Source organism: Apodemus sylvaticus, chromosome 7, assembly GCF_947179515.1.
Source record: "Apodemus sylvaticus chromosome 7, mApoSyl1.1, whole genome shotgun sequence".
Lineage (NCBI taxonomy): Eukaryota > Metazoa > Chordata > Mammalia > Rodentia > Muridae > Apodemus > Apodemus sylvaticus.
In genome coordinates this window covers 16,594,930-16,618,509 of record NC_067478.1, presented here as the reverse complement: position 1 = coordinate 16,618,509, position 23,580 = coordinate 16,594,930, and the positions used below count along the sequence as shown (strand labels likewise).

General features: G+C 37.6%; 1 protein-coding gene across 1 annotated transcript in view; it reads right to left on the bottom strand.

Annotated features, from left to right (window-relative positions):
* Dock3 (dedicator of cytokinesis 3) overlaps positions 1-23,580 on the bottom strand; it is a 308,913-nt gene that overhangs the window by 144,612 nt on the left and 140,721 nt on the right. The window contains exons 7-9 of the mRNA XM_052189224.1: positions 18,851-18,935; positions 10,794-10,835; positions 10,033-10,187 (exon numbers count right to left, since the gene is read on the bottom strand). Coding sequence (XP_052045184.1) covers positions 10,033-10,187; positions 10,794-10,835; positions 18,851-18,935 — 282 coding nt within the window. The remainder of the gene's footprint in view (positions 1-10,032; positions 10,188-10,793; positions 10,836-18,850; positions 18,936-23,580) is intronic.

Sequence of the window (23,580 nt, the reverse complement as noted above, 5' to 3'; positions counted from 1 at the left end):
GAGGATGTGTCTAACCCTGTAGAGCCCTGATCTCCCAGGGAGAAGGGGTGCCTGGGGAGGGCACCTTCTCAGTGGTGAAGGGGATGAGGGGTAGTGGGAAAAAATCTGCAAGGGGGGACTCGGAGGGAGGCAACATTTTGGATGTTAATAAATAAAATAAATAACAACAACAACAATAATAATTAATAATGAAATTAAAGGTATGAACTATCACACCTGGCCCTACATATAGAATTTGATCAACACCAATATACTCACATGATAGCAATAGGCCATTCTTTCTCTTAAAAGGGTAAATATTTGATTTACTACTTGATCTCTTTCAAGAGAAGAGAAATGATTAGTGTTCTCCTTCCTGACTGTATTTCTGGATGGCTTGTAACTTGCTATGTAGATTGGGTTGGCATCAAATTTGTGATGGTCCTTGCCTCTGTCTCCCCAGTGCTCAAATTATAGGTGTGCACTACTGTCTTCCCAATTATTCTCTTTAGTGAGATATATTGAAAGAGAACACTACATTTAGTTGTCTTTATAATGATGAACTAGGGACAGACACTATTTGAAATTACATTAATTTCATATTATAAAACAAGTTTTACAAATTGATTCTGTAATTTGAATCTGTGACAAGTCTAACGTAGCTTTATTTTAAGATCACTTGCTTCTCTGAACATTAATTCCTGTGTGGTACTGTATTTCATATACCTCACTGCTGGCAATTAATTCATCCTGACAGCAAAAGCTTGGTGAATGAAGTGTACAAAGGCAAAGGCAAAATCGCTCATCTTAACTATAGTCTTTCCTACAGACTTAGTTTTAGAAATAAATTCAGTTTCCTCAAATAAAGTCAGTTTAGTTCTCCCAACTCTTTCAATGTACTTGTTATGCTTCTTGTCTGGTGAGCATCCCTGGCGATGGATGCTCACCACTTAGCACCTCTCATGATATCTGGCCAGGTGCCTGAAAACTGGCAAATAGTCCCAAGTTGTCCTACAATGCGTATCCTAACAGATTAGGAAATCTAATATTCCCTCCTAGAGTCATTTCTTAACTTAGATTACTTAGCTTTATTTTTTAAATTCCTTAAGTTTTCCCTGCACATTAACACAGATAGAGCAAACATGCCCAACGGGTTTGTTTCATAAAAGCAACCAGGGCCTAGTGCCATGGCCTCCAGATTCATTTTTTTATTTTCTGCATTCCTATTCTCTTCAACAAAATCTTACTGTTCACTAATGCAGGAAAAACTAAAGAGCTGAGCTACTTTGGTGGCATCAGAACATGCCTGTAAAGAATGCAGGGTCTTCCTACAATGTTCCCAGCCCTTACCCTTTCACTTTTTCAACAAATCATCACTGACTTTCATAATATTTTTAGAGCTTGGAATCTAGCACATCCTTTCCCACAGTCTAGCTGGGTGATTCTGCCTGACCTTCTTCACATGCCCTCCTAATCCAGTCAAGTCTGTTCTGGGGCCAATGTCCAGTGCCCTGGCTTTGTAGGTCACCCCTGCTTGCACAGCAACTTACCTTTAAGATCCCACCAGGACCCACCCTACTTGCTACTGACCCACACACTGCTGCACTTCACCCTACATATCCACCCACCCAGACCAACCACACCCTTCTCCAGGTCTATTGACTCTGATTCTCCCCTGCAGACACCCTCCTCAATCAGCCAGATGCAGGCTGGGCCCCATATTCAGTGCCCAGTTCAACACAACACTTGAGGAATGTGTGAAGATAGCAAATGTCAAGTTTAAACCTGAGATGTTTCGAAGGCCTCATCTGGATCCCTCAGTTTCTCTCATGTCTCCCTCTGTGCAGATGATGAAGGATCTGTTAGCCACCTCGTTCTTGCAGTTCACAGAGGAGCAGCTTGCTCTATCAAAGACCCAGCATCTGCCCTTCACTGACTTTCTCAGTGACACCAAAAAACTTGGACAACTCTTGTAATGATTTTCCCCTTGAGGACCCAGACAGACTCTTCACTGTTCAGGAAACATACTTGAGTATGATTCAGCACCAGTGGCAAATTTATGGCCAAGATGCAATTAGAAGAACCTCTTCCACCTTCTTCATGAGAAAACTGAAGTGCTGAGCTTCCTCTTTGTATTGCTGTTCAAAAGCTGCTGTATTTTTTTTAAGATTTATTTATTTATTATATGTAAGTACACTGTAGCTGTCTTCAGACACTCCAGAAGAGGGCATCAGATCTCTTTTACAGGTGGTTGTAAGCCACTATGTGGTGCTGGGATTTGAACTCAGGACCTTCAGAAGAGCAGTCAGTGCTCTTAACCTCTGAACCATCTCTCCAGCCCAGCAAAAGCTGCTGTATTAAACTCATTATACAAGGTAGTTTTCCCTTTTCCTTAGGATTTCTCTGTACACAACAGAATATTGTAAACAAAACCCACATATACTTTTAAAGTGTATTTAATTGTTTTGTAGTTCATTCACAAGAGTATTTTCTGAGTAACTTCAGAGTACGAATGTACATTTTTAAAATCAAATGATAGTATAATATTTTGACATCCATAAGGAAAATGAAGATATTTTTCTAAAATTTATAAAGGACTGACAGCTTGATGAGTATATTATAGCTTATAAATATGAAATCTTACTAGATTTATTTGACAAACATGTGATATATGTACCTTGTACATGGACCAAGGTCATTTCATCCCAAATATGTGAGTTATGACTGTAGTTTGATATTGATTGTATCATATTGCTTTAATCTAAGTATCTTTAGCCTAACTACTATGATATATTGAACATTTTTTAAAAATCAGACTTGTAACTAGCCTAAAAGCACACCCAGCAACCATAAACTGCATCCCATACTCTGTGCCCCATTTCCTTCCCCACAACTCTGCCTACAATCCCAGTGGCCTGACAGCCAGAAACAACCAGATAAGGCTGTGGCCCAAGTCCTTGTCTACTATATTCTACTAAAACTGTGATGGGCCTTTCTGTTCTGCTGGGACTCTACTGAGAATTCCAACTGGCTGCATAAACACCTAACCCTGGAGAGACTTGAGAAGACCTGGAGGATGAGGTGGGGTGGGGTGGGGTGGGGTGGGGTGGGGTGGGGTGGAGTGGAGTAGGGACATCCTCTTGGAGCCTAAGGAGAAAGAATGAGATGAGGAACTGCTGGAGGGTAGACCAGGAGGAGGATAACAACTGGACAGCAAAAATCATTAAAGATAATTTAATGTATTTCTATTTTTATTAAAAGAGCTTGAAAGAAAAGGATACCCTTTTATGTATTTAGGGTAGAAAGTTTAAATGAGCAATCAAAGTATTTAGCAGAGTGTTTTATAAGCTTAAAGAACCATTATGAAACAATAACTTTTATGGGGTGGGATCATTTTAGTAATAATGAACCAAATTGAAGATTAATAATCAGCAGAATCTAATTTCAAATGAATTCAAATCTATTCCAAGACAAGGGTAAGCTATCTAGGATGTTCTCTCTCAAAAAGCAGCAGCTAGCTATAATGGCAGATGCCATTAAAATAAAATATTTATTTAGTAATGTTTAGATAAAATATTCTTTTCTACCTAAAATTTGAATTTTTAATGTAATAATTATATGTATTTTGTATCTGAAATTATATTTCCATTTTCCCCTTACATTTTTTGCTTTGGGTAACAAACAATAATTGTGGGTGCCTGGTTCTTGTTAACTGCTAAAAACATACCTAGCCTTAAAGCTTCCGATCATTTGTGCTATTTCCACAATTTTACCTATTTTGCAGTTATTTTAATATCCATTATCTCTTTCTCTATGGCACTAGGCTTACCCTGCTCTGTGCTGATATTCTTATCTGTTCCTAGATGTTGGGGTCATGGGAGGTAAGCTGTGACTAAGCACTGATTTAACCCCAAGTTTATACATGCTAAGCATGTGCTCTATTACTGAGCTACACACTACCCTCACAGAGCCATGTCTTTGCTTTTAAATTTTCACTGTTCAATACATTCCTCAAAATGAGTTTTAGTGCACTGGTTGATTAGACAGAACTGAGTACCTAGAGTGCTTCCATTACCATGTGAGGATTCAAATATCCAATTTTAAAAGTCTTGTTCTGTCTTGAGACTTTTTTCCTTTTCATTGCTCTTTCCTTCTCTTCCTCTCCCTCTCCCTCCCTCCTTCCCTCTCTCTCTTTCTCTCTCTCTCTCTCTCTGTGCATGTTTGTTTGTTTGTTTGTTTGCTAGAAGACAGTATTCCTGTGTTGTAGGACCATGAAAGACAGCCTGGTTCCTGGTTGAGCTAAGGTTATAAATCCCAGTGACCCTAAAGGGGCAGCAGGTGTTTTTACCTGGTTCCCAGACACTAGGCTCCTGATAGAGGGTGCAGCCCTCCATAGATTTTTGGCTTTCAGTTACAGAAGGACAATGCTCTAAGCCCCTCCTAGGTAGAGGACTCGACCTATAGTCTTATAACCTCCTGACAAATCTCCATTTTTTAATTTTCTATATTCTTTGTTTACATTTCAAATGCTTTCCCCTTTCCTGGTTCCCCCCTCCCCATATGTCCCATAACCCCTCTTCTCTCCACCCATTCCCCAATCACCCCCTCCCATTTCTGTCCTGGTACTCCCCTAAGGCCCGGAGGCTTAGCCAATAAACTTCCTTCCCAGATACTCCTCCCTACAAAAGGTAATTAACCTCAGGCCTGCCCTGAGAAGGGTGGGGGGAGTGTGGTTTTACTCATTTGCTCTGACAATAAATAAATACCTTAAAACCAAGGTTGGCCTCTTTTCATCGGGATCCACCAGTGTGGAGCAATGGAGAAGGCCTTCATTTAAAGAGCCACTGCCTAACCTCCAGGTAGAAGGTCTCTCAGTGCAGTCAGTCATGACCACTAAGCCAAGCCAGCCATCACCAAACAAGCCCAGGACTCTATCCACACAAGATCCAGCCAGAGATCTAGATCCAGCCCACGGCCCCCACTTCAGTCTCAGCTCCCCCAGAGCAGTATCCCGCAGCTTCCTGGTTGGTAAGCACAGTCAAACTTTGGGTCCTGCCTCCCCAGCAGCCCAAGCCCTGTGGCAGAGCAGATGCGGGACCGTTAACCCTGCACTGTGTCACCTAGGTCTGCTTCAATTTTATGTTTCTCTTGTCTCTGGTTTGTTTGGTTTGTTGGTTTTTGCTTTTTGTTCTTTTCAAGACAGATGTATGTCTCACTATGTAGCTTTTGGCTGTCTTAGAACTCACTAGGTAGATCAGTCTGGCCTTGAACTCACAAAGATCTATCTACCTCTGTCTCCCAAAAGCTGGAATTAAAGGTGTGTACCACCAGGTTGGTTCTTCCTCTGTATCTTGAGTGCTGAGATTACATCATGTTTCATCACACCCAGATGACATGATCTTTAATAACTGCAGATCTAAGGTCCTGCAGATTTTTTTTTTACACTATTTAGGGAAGAGAAATGCTTTTTCTACTTTGTTGAGAAAATTCCTTTCAAAAAACCACCTCCAACCACTAGAATGTGTGTCTTAGGGAACCCAGCTACAAAGAACTTCAGGCATTCAAATTCCAAAGGCAATAGACACAGGGTTTAAAATTGTTTGTTTTTTTAAGTAACAGGTCTCAGACAAACATGAATTAGTTTAAATCTACCCTAGCAAAATATATTTTAACAACAAACTTTCTAAATTCACAAAACATTTAAACTCTGATGATTTGACTTTTAATGTTTATATTTTTCTTTTTTTAATGTTTATATTTTCTTTCAAGTATTCTGTAATTGTTTTTCAAATTTTGACATTTAGTCTAGGAGACACTGTAATTAGGGATGGGAATGAGTGCTTACTTGAATCATTCTGCCTAGACTCTGGGAAAGGAATAGAATGTCTTAATATGAATTCAACCAGATTCTAGAGTGCTACTTTTTCAACTACAGACTTCATACTGGGAGTCCATCTTGTTAGATTATAACAAGTTTGTTCATCTCATCTGTTCATCTCATTTCAAGTTTGGTAACATCTTTGTTTGCATAAATCATATTCTAAGAAAAAAGAACTTAAGGGTAATTGGTCTATGTGATGATTAGACACTGAATCTCATCTGAAGACCTACATGTTGAAGGCATGTCCCTAGAGTAGTGATATTAGGAGGACCTGTGAAAGGTTGGAACTTTAGTCCTTTGAGGGGGTGTGCCCTCTTGATATCCTGGTAAATGAATTTTCTGAACTTAGGCCAGAAGAGTCATTCTGCTATAATGTATGCTCTGTGCATAGAAATTAAAATTTCTTATAAAGAACATAAAACTTTTAAAAAACATCTGAGTTTAAAGTGTTTTTGTCCGTATCTGTAGAATGACACACTGACTCCTTTTTACATTGACTGGCACTGTCTGTCCCACTTGAGCAGTTCAGAACATAGAGATGATAAACATGAGACAGCAGCAACTGATCTTACTCATGGATGAAAGAAAGAAGGTAAACCTTTAACCACAGGCTATGGAACATATCAAAAGTCAAAATTACATTATGCATCTGGCTTTCTCTGAATGCTTTGACTTAAATGTTTCTAAAATTTGATATCAGATTTGATATACTAAACACAGAAGAAGTATATCAAGATAGCCTGGCAACTAGTAGGAAAATATTGAGCTTTTGAAGCCAATTTGCATTTATTTGTCCAAACATTCTTATTGGAATTATATGAAAAAATATAATAATGAAACAATAAAAATAATAGGATTATACACAATTTCATTTAATACACAAATCTCAGATTCCTAGCTTTTTGTGAGGAGGGGAAGTGGGACAATGTGAAAGGGCAATGTTCATAAATACACAGCTCCTGTCTTATTCCTGCTAGAACTCACAGAAAATCTTCCTGAGATTTTGAGCAATGGTCTAGAACCCATGCCTCAGAACAGTTAAGACAGCTAGAGTTTACCAGGATTTAACTAATGGTCTATAATTATCTGCCTGAGTGCCTGCAGATAAGCTCCAGTTACATTAAAACACATGGCCTCTTTTGCAGAGGGAAACAAAATGTTAACTTTAACAAACAAACTGCTCACCTATAATTTTAAATGAAAATTTCTGTCCAGTGGCTCTTGAATTCTCAGACCCAAATTATCTCCTTTAAGAAGAATGCTTAACTCAGACAGAGTGCTCTACTTCAATGACAGAAAGTCTTTTACACAAGGATATTTTGAATGCTGAGTAAACTCCATGAGGATGTTTTAGCTCTCTTTGCACAGGAACCATATAAAAATGGCTACCATAAGTATTTACATGTTATTATCAATATAGGTAGATTTCTGAGGACAAGGTCTTACTCTCAAGACTCACCTACAAAGCCTGAAATGGAAAAGACTCTGTAGGGAATGTCAAGTGCATAATAAAATCAAATACTGGTACCTTGGAACTTCTGAAAACTGCTAAAGTTGCAGAACTCAGTAAAAAGACCTGGGCATTATAATACCATACACAGACACACCAGTGGTGCAGAGAAAATACACCAAGCAATGATATTCTTTTGTAAATAAGGAAATTTACATACTAGAAAAGATAGGTACTATTTTGACAAGCTGTAGGGGGTGTGGGTGCCACTCTCCTGGGCACATAAAGCAGAGACAGAGTTTAAAACCAAGAAGAATTATTCTTACCCTAGATTTTATAGAGTTTGTCTTTGGGGGGCTTACCTGTAATGTCCCACAATCCTTTTTGGTCTTTCCCCTTTGGAATGGGAATGCCTACCTCATCACTGTACTTTGGAAGTATATAACTTTTTCATAAGTTCACAGCTGGAGATAAATTTTGGCACAGGCTGAATTATTTCTCAAGTCTCACCATATTCTGGTTTAGATATTTAGATGAGATTTTGGATTTTAGAGTTGATGCTGGAACAAAGAATTCTGTTGGGACAAAGTGAATGTATTTTATATGTCAGAAAGATATTCATTAGGGGTGACAGGGACAGAAGGTTATAAACCATGTTTGTGTCACTCTCAAATTACTACTGAAATTCTGAATCTATATAAGGAGTTGGTGTCTTTAAGAGGTAGTTAAGCCATGAGGGTAGACCCCCTCAAGAGTGAGGGCTGGAGAGGCAGCTGATTAGTTAAGAGCACAGGGAATGTGAGTTAACTTGGCAACACCTATATGGGGTGGCTGACAACTGCCCATATCTCCAGCTGCAGGGATCAAATGCCTGAGTGTCCATGGGCACCTACATACAGGTACACATGCCCATATACAAACATACATACACACATACATACATACATGCATACATACATACATACGATAATTATTTTTAAAAGAAGGAATGAGAGTGGTGGAGGAAAGAAAGGATGGATTTCTCTTTCAGTTGTGTGAAAATTATATATATAAGACAGTCATCTGTAAACTTGAAAAAATGCTATCCCCAAGCAAAGGCTCAGTTGCCACCTTCATGATGATCTTTCTAGCTTTTAGCACTGTAAGAAATATAACCCTTCCAGTCTATGACTTCTGTCATAGAAGCCTGAGTTAAGACATCACACCCATATAATAAAAATAATTAAACTATTTATTTGTTCAAAAATATTTAAGAAATAAATAAAGTTAGTCACAGTCTGTATCTATACAACACTAGTTACAATCCTACCTGTCTTATCAACTATAGATACTATCACTACTCATATTGCATGATCATTAGTCTATCACTCTTATTTATATGCTAAAGGGGAGCAGTGCTTTAATTTATATTTTGTCAAGATCAGAACATTACACAACATGCAAATTAACATTTTCTTTCACATGTTTTTAACTTTCATTAACAAAAAGTCCCCCAAATGAAAGCTACATTAATGTACTCCAATGATGAGAAACTCTCAGGTAATATAAAGTACCCCAAGATTTTTTTCTCTTGGCTCCACTTAGTAAATGACCACAGAGAAATATCTGAATTCTCTAAACTGGTATTTTGGCTACAAATGCCACCGCACACTAACAGGTCTTTGTGCCCTCTAGATAAAAGGAAGTCTAGGGTCTCCTTAATTTTCCTTACCATGAAGTCAGCAGGCAGTACTGCAGTTATTTATGGTCACAGATCCAAAGCTCTGCCCATATAGTCTACTGTGAAGCAGCTGTTTTGTTGCCTTTTTTCCATAGCAAAGCAAAAGTGAGTGACAATGACCGCCTTCCTTTCTGCTCAGAAGATTCACTCCCTCTCACAGGGCTTCAACAGCACTGAGGCTAAAGCTGACCTCAGATGTAACACTTTTTCTGTGAGCCCTCTCACTCACATAGAGCAAAATGAGCCAGGGCCCAGTACTTTCTGTACTCTGGAACTGGCCATTTTTGCTACATTCTCTTTGCCCTTAAGATTCTCTTCCACCTTTTCTCTAGAATTAAACACAATACACCTTTTCTAAGTCAGTAATAACCAAAACTTAATTTTGAGCTTCCACGAGTAATTAGGTATAGAACAAAAAGAAGCTACTTGTGTTACAGATGTGCTCTGGAATATCCTTCCAAGGATACATATGTTGAAGGTTTTATCCCACTTGGTGATATCACCGAAACGTGATGGGGTACAACAGGAAGCTAGGCTTATTTGGAGGAAGTAGGTGATTGGATCACACCACTTAAGAGTACATTGAGATGCTTGCCCTTCTTCTGTCTCTTTCTGCTTCCTAGTTGCCACACAGTAAGCATTCAGCTCATCAGTGCTTCAATGGTGCAATGCAATTCTACCTTACAACAAGCATAAATCAATGAACACAGTCAACCATGGACTGAAACCCTTGAGGCAGGAACTGAAATAAATCTCTTCTTGTAAGTTGCCTACCTCAGGTATGTTGTCACAGTGATGGGTAGTGATGAACATGGGATAGTGTAGATGACTTCAAGGGCCACTGGGAACCGGAGCCAAGTCCCAGCTAATAAGACAAAGCTACTTTGTTTTATCTCCTTAATGCATTTACTCTGAAGGCCAGAGTGGTCTTTGACCCATCCCATTCTAATAAATATAAGTAACATAAATATAAACTTCACCAAAACTTCCCAGGACTCTTACCTGATCTGCTTGCCTTCCCTCATGTCATATAGAGAAAAGAAGACATCACTATCTTCACCAATGGTATTATAGGTGAAACTCTTTAGGCTGAAGAAGAAATGATGTGGTACTGGCATTCGACAGGTTTCCCCATGCCTTGGGCGCATTGTATCTACCTATCAAGGAAAGCAAAATATTGTGATTTCTATTTTAGTTGTTCATTGTATTCATTATTAAGAAACAAAAAATTACTAACTCTCATTGTACTGACAAAGAGATTATTAAATAGGTAGACTGAAGATGTTTCCTCTGGCAATATGGACTACTACAGCAGATTTAGACTGAGCTGAGCAAATACCACATGTGTTGATTTATACTATTAGGTGGTAATATACAGTTACCACCATTCTTGTTATCATTTTATCTCTTCCAAAATAAATTCTTCTTAGTTCCCCAGTCTAATTCATTTTAATTGTGCTTATATAAATTTGCACAGAAGAATGGAGACTGACCAGACTGTTTGAAGGCCAAAGCTCCTTAGAAGGATGGTGTAACACAATCAAGGTTTTATGTGAGGGAGACAAATGTGAGCTAAATACAATAATATATATGCTATGTAAATGTCATAAAAGCCCATTGTTTTTATATGCCCTAAAAATTTTAATTACAAAGTAGACCCCTGAAAGGTGAATGGTGTTTATTGAGTTTTGATGTTTTAATGTATACGAGCTCTTAAAAGAAAGAGCTGAAGGAAAAGCCAGAAGTTTGAGGATGTCACTTACTTGGGATGTGCTCTGCTGTACACTCTGTCGACTAGATAAATGCTATAGAAAAAGGAAACATACACAGAGTCACTCTGGTGGAGAAGACTAACTTTAATTAAGTCCCCTCTAACCCTTTCAGCCTATGCCTTTATAATTATTTCTTACTTAAAAATATTATTCATGCTCAATAGAAACAACTAAGGCACAGAGCAATGGACAGGTTTACTGAAGGTCACACAATCAACAAGAAGGTGGTGTGGTCTGTACGTAAAACCCAAGCCCCTCTCTTTCTGGGGGTGGGTACTTGTTACTAGATTTCTGATTTGGTAATATCTTTCACATAGAATAATTTTCTTTGCTGTTGAAGGCAGTTTCTTCAGGCTTTCTGTTCCCTTATCACTGGCTGAGGCTACAAGGTAAAGATTACAATTTGAGTTTTATCACTTAGGCTGTGTACTTTTTTTTTTGAGAAACTAATTTTAAGTTATTTGAAACAACAGCTATTCAACAGCCCCCACCGTACCTGCTAGACAGTAGAATCAGCATCGCTTATTGGATTAGTTGTCCAAAACTCTTTTTCTTTTTTCAATGAGTGGTGGGAGTTTCAACGGACAGCTGAGCAACTGTTAATAAAAGGTTGTGCTTGCTAACCCAGCATTGTAATTCCAGTCTTGGGACCTCTGAATAACTGACCGAAAGGAAGATATGGGAAGTGAGGAGGTGGTTGGAACCAAAAAGGGTGACTCTTAAGTTCTGGCCCTTTTTTGCTCTGAGGCAATACACAGGATCTAAGACTAAAGTTTTGGAATGAAACTGTAAAAGAAGTAGGCCCCACTAAGTAGAAACAGTGGATCCAGAATGCAGTGCTGGAGTGGGCATCAGGAACTAGGGGGTTTCTTCTTGGCTTCCAAGTCCTTCTAAAAATCATAATCTTTTCAAGATTTTAGCCAGGCTTCACATGAATATCAGAGTTCTGAGCCAGAAACGTTCCAACCACTTTGCCCAAACTAAATCCAAGCAGGAACTGAAACATGATATCAGTGAGGAGGGAAAGCAGCTCCGTCACTGTTTGGGGCCTCTTCCTCCACACCTAGGTAGTGAAATTTGAAAAAACAAAAACCCCAAATAACAACAAAAATAACCAAAAATACAAAACAAAACAAAAACCCAAACCAATAAATTTTTCCAATAGATTTCAACTACAATACTAAGATCTGAACTTGTCTCATCTTTCCCAGGATACTGTTTCAGGCATGTACATGTATGTGTATAAGCCAGAGGACAGTATTAAATTTCTCTTTCAATTGTTTTCACATTGTTTTAAATTTTGAGACAGGGCTCTCAATAGATCTAAAGCTCACCAACTTGCTAGGCTTGCTGTCGAGTGAAGTCCAAGGATCCCATAGGAAGTTCTTTTGATGCTCAAAGTATATAGTGGGAGATGGTATTATATTGTAAGTTAGGAACTTAATTACAGAAGTCTGATTCTGGTTTTTAAATCTTGACTCACATTTACTAGCTGTGTATTTTCTCATCTATAAACTGAATATAAAATTTTGTGCTTAAATCAACTTCATAGAAATTTATTTAGATGAGCTCTATAACAGCAATCATTTTATAAATCAATTAATTTAGAATAATATTTATATTGTAAATTGATAAATGTAATTATAACTATTATTATTATTATTAATTTAATTGGCATTTTTATTTATTTTTTTTTTGGATTTGGGTTTTTTGAGACAGGGTTTCTCTGTATAGCCCTGACTGTCCTGGAACTCCCTCTGTAGACCAGACTGGCCTCAAACTCAGAAATCCGCCTGCCTCTGCCTCCCAGAGTGCTGGGATTACAGGTGTGCACCACCACTACCTGGCAATTGGTATTATTCTTAAACTTATATTACAGGAAGGAAAGTCGTTCATGTTTAAGGGAAAATCCAGTCCAAGAACATAATGATATCACAAACATTTAGTGCCTGGTGCTAGTAAACTTTTTTTCCCTTTTTTTTAAAATTAATTCAACACAATATATGTTTTTATACCAATCATTAAAATGATAGATATGTTGTTAAATGAACATAAAAAGATAAAGTCTTTTTGTCTGTTTGTTTTGTTTTTAGTAGAGTTAAAATCTTGGCTCTTACTATGGTACAAACCCAAATTAAGAACAGTTTTCAGACATTGGAGTTCACTGTTAACAGGCTGTACTTCAATGTCCCTCACATCACCAAAGGATTTTACCTCCATAGTAGCTAAGCTAAAAATTGTCAGTTCTTCTGTGCCAAGGAATGAATTGGAGGCACAATTATTTGGATACAGACTTCCTGCTATGGCCAAAGCTATTTGACTTGAGTGATTGTCATCACTCTCACTCCACAGGGAACAGGTTATATTCATACCAGAAATGGTGTGTGTATTAAGATGGTCTATCCATGAAGTCATTCATCAACTGTTTCAATGAAAAATGGTTTTGCTTAGAGGGTATCACAGACATTAGGTGAGGGTAAGATTGTGGTTCATTGGCTGTGATGACTTTGAAAAGCATTCATCTCAAAAAAGAGTAACTTATAAGGTCATCTTCTTCAAACTCAATACAATAATTATAAATATCAAGCAAAACAGTCAGTCTCTTTGCTGTTCTCTTACAAGTCACCTCCCAATTTAATTGCCTACATTTCTTTTGGCTGTATAAATAATTTTCAAATATGTAAGCTGTTATGAAAACTAGAGTATAGTATGAAAACATCAAATAAGCAATCCTACTAATAGAGAGGCTGAGATAGGAGAAGCATGATTTCAAGACCATTATGTGGTACACAGCAAGACACCATCATGAGCAAACAAGTAGAAAGTGTATATGGATTGTACAATATTGGACATACTTCTCCAATTACCAAATTAGAGAGACCACTGGGTGAGAGCCAACAAATTTCTAATTCCTAATATTTTTGAATTTTAATTAGGATATGTTGATAATATTGATTTTCATATTAAAAGATATTTTAAAAATGTGATTGTTACTTTCTGTTACTTTTGTTGTTAGAGGTGGAATTATGTTTGTGTGGCTATCTTCTTTTGGGTTTGTTGAAAGATTACCTTCTTGCTTTTTCTAGGGTATAGTTTTCCTTCTTGTATTAGTGTTTTCCATCTATTATCCTTTGTAGGGATGGATTTGTAGAAAGATATTGTGTAAATTTGATTTTATCATGGAATATCTTGGTTTCTCTAGCTATGGTGATCCAGAGTTTTGCTGGGTATAGTAGTCTGAGCTGGCATTTGTGTTCTCTTAGGGTCTGTATGACATTTGCCCAGGATCTTCTAGCTTTCATAGTTTCTGGTGAGAAGTCTGGTATAATTCTGATAGGTCTGCTTTTATATGTTAGTTGACATTTTTCAGTTACTGCTTTTAATATTCTTTCCTTTTTTTAGTGCATTTGGTGTTTTGATTATTATGTGATGGGCGGAATTTCATTTCTGGTCCAGTCTACTTGGAGTTCTGTAGGCTTCTTGTATGTTCATGGGCATCTCTTTCTTTAGGTTAGGGAAGTTTTCTTCTATAATTTTGTTGATATTTACTGGCCCTTTAAATTGGGAATCTTTGCTCTCTTCTATACCTATTGTCCTTGGGTTTGATCTTCTCATTGTGTCCTCGATTTCCTGTATGTTTTGGGTTAATTTTTTGCTTTATGTGTTTTCTTTGACTGTTGTGTGACTATTTCCTATGGTACCTTCTGCACCTGAGCATCTCTCTTCTATCTCTTGTATTCTGTTGGTAATGCTTGCATCTATGACTCCTGATCTCTTTCCTAGGTTTTCTATCTCCAGGGTTGCCTCCCTTTGTGATTTCTTTATTCTTTCTAGCTCTATTTTTTAGATCCTGGATGGTTTTATTCAATTCCTTCACCTATTTGGTTGTATTTTCCTGTAATTCTTTAAGGGAATTTTATGTTTCCTCTTTAATATCTTCTAGCTGTTTACCTGTGTTCTCCTGTATTTCTTTTTTTTAATGTTTTTATTTTCTATATTTTTTGTTTACATTCCAAATGATTTCCCCTTTCCTGGATCCCCCCTCTCCATATGTGCCATAAACCTTCTTCTCTCCATCCCTTCTCCAATCACCTCCCTCCTTTTTCTCTGTCCTTATATTCCCTTCCAATGCTAGATTAATCCATTCTAGGATCAGGACCCTCTCCATACTTCTTCATGGGAGTCATTTGTTTTGCGATTTGTGCCTTGGGTATTCAGGGCTTCTGGGCTAATTAATATCTACTTATCAGAGATTGCATTTCATGTGTATTCTTTTGTGATTGGGTTACCTCACTTAGGATGATATTTTCCAGATCAAACCATTTGCCTAAAAACTTTGTGAATTCATTGTTTCTAATTGCTGAGTAGTATTCCATTGTGTAAATATACCACATTTTCTGTATCCATTCCTCCTTTGAGGGGCATCTGGGTTCTTTCTAACTTCTGGCTATTATAAATAAGGCTTCTATGAACATAATGGAGCATGTGTCTTTATTGCATGCCGGGGAATCCTTTGGGTATATGCCCAGAAGAGGTAAAGCAGGGTCCTCTGGAAGTGTCATGTCCAGTTTTCTGAGGAACCGCCAGACTGATTTCCAAAGTGGTTGTACCATCTTACAGCCCCACCAGCAGTGGAGGAGTGTTCCTCTTTCTCCACATCCTAGCCAACACCTGCTGTCTCCTGAGTTTTTGACCTTAGCCATTCTGACTGGTGTAAGGTGAAATCTCAGGGTTGTTTTGATTTGCATTTCCCTAATGACTAATGATGTTGAGCACTTCTTAAGGTGCCTCTTGGCCCTCCGAATTTCTTCAGGTGAAAATTCTTTGTTTAGATCTGTACCCCCAGCTGATAAACAACTTCAGCAAAGTGGCTGGTTATAAAATCAACTCAAGCAAATCAGTTGCCTTCCTATACTCAAAGGATAAGCAGGCTGAGAAAGAAGTTAGGGAAATGACACCCTTCACAATAGCCACAAACAATATAAAGTATCTTGGTGTGACTCTAACCAAACAAGTGAAAGATCTATCCGACAAGAACTTCAGGTCTCTGAAGAAGGAAATCGAAGAAGACCTCAGAAAATGGAAAAATCTGCCATGCTCGTGGATCGGCAGGATTAATATAGTTAAAATGGCCATCTTGCCAAAAGTGATCTACAGATTCAATGCAATCCCCATCAAAATCCCAACACAGTTCTTCACAGAGTTAGAAAAAGCAATTCTCAAATTCATCTGGAATAACAAAAAACCCAGGATAGCTAAAACTATTCTCAACAACAAAAGAAATTCTGGGGGAATCAGTATCCCTGTCTTCAAGCAATACTACAGAGCAATAGTGTTAAAAACTGCATGGTATTGGCACAGTGACAGACAAGTGGACCAGTGGAATAGAATTGAAGATCCAGAAATGAACCCACACACCTATGGTCACTTGATCTTCGACAAAGGAGCCGAAAACATCCAGTGGAAAAAAGATAGCCTTTTCAACAAATGGTGCTGGTTCAATTGGAGGTCAGCATGCAGAAGAATGCAAATTGATCCATTCTTATCTCCATGTACTAAACTTCACTCCAAGTGGATCAAGGACCTTCATGTAAAACCAGACACACTGAAACTAACAGAAAAGAAACTGGGGAAGACCCTCGAGGACATGGGCATAGGAGAAAAGTTCCTGAACAGATCACTAATAGCTTATGCTCTAAGATCAAGAATTGACAAATGGGATCTCATAAAATTACAAAGTTTCTGTAATGCAAAGGACACTGTTAAAAGGACAAAACCGCAACCATCAAATTGGGAAAGGATATTCACCAACCCTACATCTGATAGAGGGCTAATATCCAATATATACAAAGAACTCTCCTGTATTTCTTTAAGGGAATGATTTATATCCTTCTTAAAGTCCTCTATCATCATCATGAGAAGTGATTTTAGATCCAAATCTTGCTTTTCCAGTGTGATGGAGTATCCAGAGCTCACTGTGGTGGGAGAACTAGGTTCTAATGATGCCAAGTAACCTTGGTTTCTATTGCTTATATTCTTACGCTTGGCTCCAGCCATCTGGTTATCTCTAGTGCTACCTGCCCTTACTATATGACTGGAGCCTGTCCTTCCTGTGATCCTGATTGTGTCAGAACTCCTCAGAGTCAAGCTGTCTCTGTGATCTGAGGAGTGATTCTGAGATCCTGTGATCCAGGGATCCTGGGTATGTCTGAGTTCCTGGGAGTCAAGCTGCCTCTGGGACCCTGAGATCCTGTTGTGATCAAGCTCCTGGTATCCTGGTATCCTAGGCATGTCAAAGTGCCTTGAAGTGGAGTTTCCTTTGGGTGTTGTGGGACTAGCTGTGGAGTTTGTGCTCAAGGTCTGCTCAGGGTCCCACCCAGACAGACTGGGAGGAACCTGTGCCACTGGTAGGCTGGAATTCCTGCATACCTGGGTCCTGTTGGTCCCAGTAACTCCTGGTGTTGGGACAGATCATTGTGTCCTCCTCACCTCTGATCCTATGAGCCTCACTAGTAAACTCGTAATCAGTTTTCTACCCTATTTACTTTTACCCCAAAGGTATGTAGCAGAACCCATTTGTTGCTTTATCATGGGTAAAAAATTATTTTAATAGAATTACTACATTTCTTTCACAAATACATTTAACAGAGACTGGAAACAACCTAGATGTCCCTCAACCAAAGAATGGATAAAGAAAATTTGGTAAATTTACATAATAGAGTATTACTCAGCTGTTTAAAAAAAAGTCACAGGCTGGAGAGATGGCTCAGAGGTTAAGAGTACTGGCGGCTCTTCCAGAGATCCTGAGTTCAATTCCCAGGAACCACAAGGTGGCTCACAACTATCTGAATGGGATCTGATGTCCTCTTCTGGTGTGTCTGAAGACAACTACAATGTACTCATATACATTAAATAAATAAATAAACAAACAAATTTATTTTAGAAAAAAGTCACATCATGAAATTCACAGGCAAATGGATGAAACTAGAAAAATTCATTCTGAATAAAACAAAGCAGACTCAAAGAGATAAATATGTTATATATTCACCTATGAGTAGCTATTAGCTGTTTAAATAAAGAACAATCACACTACAATCCACAGACCCAAAGAGGCTAAGAAACAAGGAAGGATCTAGGGGGAACACATGGATTTCCCTGGGAAGCGGAAATAGAATAGGTTTTTTTACTTTATGCCTAAAATGTTATACACAGTTACACACAATGTTATTTTCCTATAATTATTTAGGTATTATATAGAAACACATCGTCTATTGCTAAAAGTAGTCAAATATGGTTAGCTATGTTACACAGCTACTAAATAATATTAATGGGATTTTAAGGTTTGTCTTTTTCATTGAGTACCTCTACTTTAGTCTGAATTTATAATTCAATCTCATAACTAGAAAAACATCACATTAGAGTTCAATTTTACTTGTTCAATATATTTTTATAATACCAACATAATCCAAGGATCAATCAGATATTTATAGGCTTTGTCATCCACAGTGTTCATCCTGAGAATGGAGACCCTTCTATGTTAAGAGTACTTTAGTTCCCACCATTTTCTATCTGCTTATAGACAACATGTAAGCACTATGAAAATGGTGATTGAGAGCAAGACCCTGAACATGTTTAACAACAGCATGTCTCTAGAATTATTATTTCCAGAATCACCCACACTTTTCTCAATCACTGTTTCAATAAACAAGCAGTTCTTTGCAACTTTATCAACTTTTCATCATAGAAGACAAGACAGGTGTATAATGTTATTACCTACTGTAAGTAGCAAAAAAGTCATCAAAGCAGAATTAACAGAGAAGTAACCCCTAGAAAGGATAGTGAGCTCAACATCTGTTTTGTATTTCCATTTGCAAAGTGTGACATCAGAGTAAGAGTAGTTGCTTCTTAAATATGGGGACAGAAGCAAAGGGACAGTTTTAAGATGCTTCTTTAAAAATAATCACAATCTACAACATTATCATGGAAAACAAAGGAGAAAAAGGAAATGTGAAAAAAAAATCAACCCATCCCTTGTTACCTTTTCTTACCATTTTATAGAGATCTGACACACTAATATGGTCTGAATCCACTACTTCAAAGTCCTTCCGAGGTACCAAGTCCAGGCCCAAATGCCTAATAAAGAGAAAGACCACTCTCAGAACTGCAAGTCCTCAGATAGCTCATCTCTCCATAAAACATAGAAATCTATACCCATCATGATTCATAGTCCTGTAGACAGAGCTTAAAAGAAATATGCTTCTATCTAGCAACATCTAATTGTGTTCACTTTGGGGGACATAAATGAAGCAAGGAATTTTGGGACACAATTCTGGTTATCAAGCAAGTTCCCCTTGTAATTATTAAAAAACCTTTCATTCGTTATGCTTATAATAATACTTTATTTCATTAAAAATACTTTTTGTTAGACAAATAATAAGCCATTTTTAATTTTCTATTTCTCCCACCATACTGGTATGTTCAAGGTTCAGTTATACATTATTTTCATTAAAAGAGAAAAATCAACACACAAAAATCATATCCCAGCACCTAGCATTGTGGTGCACATATTTAATCTTAGCACTCAAAGGCAAAGCAGGCAGACCTCATTGAATTTAAGCCCAGTCTGGGCTACAAAGCAGGTTCTGGGCCAGCCAAGTCTATACAGAGAGTCTCTGCTTCAACAAAAAACAAACAAACAGAACCATGTCTGAGTAATGTGTTTTAGTTTAGGTATATATTGTTTCCAATTTAATACTGACATTGGTAAATCCTGAATACATATAAGCTGTATATCTTTAACACCAGACAGAGAGTTAAAAAATAATACTATTACTCAAGCAACACCATCTACAAGATACAGTATCATTTTGGACAGGAAAAAAAGATATGATAATTTTCAGTTGATTGTATGTTAGCATTAAGCAGTGGAAAGAACTTCAGACATGATTTATACTCAATAAATGTTAATATCCTTCTCACAGTCTTAGATACTACCTACAAACCTGAAGATCAGTAAAGTCAGAGGACTTATGAAATAGATTGTGACACTAGATTGGGGGAGATCATGTATGATTTTTTTTCAAAAGAAGAGAACAATACTCATCAGAGTTTGAGAGATGGCTCTGTGATCACCTGACTACAAATAAGGTTATGAATATCTATGTGTGGCAAAAGTATTACATGGGACATTTAAGAAATAACAACAACTATCCTATTTTAACTAAGTTATGAACCTTTTCATCACACACTAGCAAAATTAATTCTGTAAGTTCTTTCAATACACAAACTCCTATCCATTTCAAATAAAGTGAGCTTTATTTGAAATAAATAAATAAATAAATAAATAAATAAATAAATAAATAAATAAGTTTCCTTATAGTTTATATAGCCTTGTGCTAGGTGGTGTGTGTGTGTGTGCTTTGTTTGTCTGTTTGTTTGTTTGTTTGTTTTTCTCAACTTGACGCAAGATAGAATCATTTGGGAAGATGATCTCAATTGAGAAAATGTCTCTGTCAAATTAGCCTGTGAGCTGGTCTGTTGGGCATTTTCTTGATTAGAATTGATGTGGGAGAGCCTACCCACTGTGTGTGGTGCCATCCCTAGGCAGGTTGTCCTGGGTTTTATAGAAAAGCAGGCTCAGCAAGTCATGAAAGCAAGCCCGTATGCACTGTTTTTCCACGATCTCTGCTTTACTTCCTACCACTATGAACTATAAACTGTGAAGGAAACAATCACTCTCCTGCTCAATTTGTGTTTGGTCTTGTGGCATTTATCGAGGTATCAGAAAACAAAGACAAGACAAACAAAGCAAACTATCTGATCTGAAATTATCAAATTATAAAATAAAAATGAAAATCAAAACTATATGAGGAAAGAGATCAGCATATTAACATCATATAAAAATCAAGCATTAATAGTAAATTAATTACTATAAATAATAATGAAAAGAACATATCAATATTTATTTTAGAAAATTAGAGTTATAAAATTATCTTTCAAAACATTTTCTGCCAGGCGTTGGTGGCACATGCCTTTAATCCCAGCACTTGGGAGGCAGAGGCAGGCAGATTTCTGAGTTCGAGGCCAGCCTGGTCTACAGAGTGAGTTCCAAACAGCCAGGGCTATACAGAGAAACCTTGTCTCAAAAAACAAACAAACAAACAAACCAAAAAAAAGAAAAATATTTTCCAAGTCTTTATAGCCATACCATTTAAATTTTTCTAAACAAAAGTATGCCTACAAATCCTAGTACTCACTGAGGAAGATGATAATGAGCTGTAGTCAGTCTAGGTTACATGAGAAGATCTATATCCATGTAGGGAAGAGAACAAATGGAAGGGGACACATAGGTAGGAGGGAACAAGACATTTCATACATATTCTTGAACTGCTGGAAGTTTAGAAATGTACAGTTATCTCTGATGTCCAAAAAGTATCAGAATACCAAATCCAAGGATGTCCAAGCCTCTTACATAAAACAGCATACAATTTGCATTTAATTTACACAATCTTCCTGTATACTTTGTCAACTCTACATTTCTTGTAATACACTATAATGTAGATGTTATATAAATAGTTGTATTGCACTGTTTAGGAAACAGTAAGGCAAACATAATCTAAGAAAAAATATCTTCTATTTATGGTCAGCTTACTCCACGGACAGGAAACCTGACATACAGAGGGCCAAATGTACATGAAATAGTCTGAGTATAAAAATTAACAAAAAAGAAACTAAGCAAATAACTCAACGAAAAACAGTACTTAGGTACAAGAACTTAAAATCACCAATGGTATCTAAGTAAGTAGAGAGAGAACTAAATGTGAGTGCTCTCTGGCTACTATGCCACACCTGGAACGATGGACCTGGGGCCTTAGCTTGCTTGACCACTCAGCCACACAACCATACACCATCCCATAAACACAGAAAACTTGTGAAGTTCTTTTCTATCACATCATACTAACAGTATTAGATATAGGGAACATACCAGTTTTGAGTCAAGCAACTGCTATTTATCACATTTCTTTTTGAGAACAGTGCTTTCAAAGTTCTTAAAAGTAGCCAGAATGAAGTGCCTTTTCAGTACATCAATTTCCTTATCTTGAGAAAGAGTAAAATAAATAAATAAATAAACAAACAAACAAATAAATAAATAAATAAATAAATAACTGGATTACATTTCTTATGATCACTCTTTAAAATAAAAGCTTTAATTTTCTTTTTTTAATTAAGTGTACGCATATGCTGTCTACTTGGAGGAGTTACAGCAGTTGCCTGAAGAGGCAAAAGAGGGCGCCAGCTCCCCTGGAGCTGGAGGTGCAGACCACTGTGTGAGCACTCTTGACTGTTCATCAGTCTCTCTGGCTCTACTATGATCATTTTCAATTTAGAAAAAAAAGTTTGCAAAAGTTAAACTAGTAATTATTCTCATTTGAAGCAAGTAAAGCTACTGCTAAGGAAATGTAACTGTTACAAGTTCCCTGTAACTCTCATTCTGAAAAAGAGGTTTCTGGCTATTTGCTCCTATAAATGACTTCACAGACTAAACTGAAATGTAAGGAGCAATCAAGATGATCTCTGTTCATCTTCACTCAAACTCAGAGAGCCATAGAGCAGAATAACAAGAAGGGCATGGATGTCAGATCACATGGTTCGTACCTTACTTTTTCCATTGCTATTTTGAGGACTAAGGCATGTGAATGCTCACCAGTGTGGCAGTGTAGACAGCTACTACAATTTTACCTACTTCAGTATGCATAATATCAAGTTCTTCCAGCCCTCCCCTTTCCTACCAGCTTTCTGCAGTAGAGTTAATAAGTTATTTGGGCTGACCTTTTGATCCCCCATGCTTTAGCCTCCTAAGTAGTTAGTTATAAGGCTGCACCATGAAATCCAGCTAGACATGTTTTGTTTTGTATTTTTAAAGTATGAAAAATGGAGGTTTAGAAAGATTTAAAAGTACCCTTTTGAGGAAGATAGCTGAATTTTCCTCAAGTTTGGTCTATCTTGATTTGAAAGTGTAGTATTTCCATTATATTTGCTAGCTTTCTAGTGATAATTGCCTATATACTAATGGCTAAAGTTAGCATTTTGTCTAAGCTCTGCCCCAGTTACCTCGCAACAGTCAGGTATGCCTGAGTCACTATAAAGGGGATGCTTGTCCCTTCCTCTCTTGTCCTCTTGCTCTGGCTCTGTCCTCTCATCATGCTCCCCATCTCTTCCCCCCCCCCCAATATGTTCATGGCTAGCCTCTACTTCCCCCTGTCTGTCTGTCTGTCTGTCCCTTCTACCTTCTCAACTTCCCTCCCCATGCCCTGAATAAACTCCATTTTATAATATTCTATTCATGTGGCTGGTCCCTCAGGGGATGCCTCAGCATGGGCTCTTAGAGGCACCATCTTCCCCCACACCTGACTGCATATACACTAAACATATCCCTTTTCTCCCTTACCTTTTTATAAAACATAAGAGGTACAAGTTATTGTATTTATAATAGTGTAGTTGTAATAGTTTGGGGACTAATTCTTAGTCAGCACTTCAATCTAGGGAAAAAATACCAACTGGTTCATGAGTAACCGGTACAAATAGCAGGAGTTCATTCTACTTCAAAAATACATTTATATACCAACTTCCAAGGCCAGGCATTGTATGTAATAATTACAAAATAATGTGATAGGAGAAGAGGAAAGGGAAGAGAGAAGGGTAGGAGGGGGAACAGAGAGTAAAGGTGACAGTGAAAGAAAGGCCAACCTGGATAAAAGGGGAAGCAAGAGACTTGTTG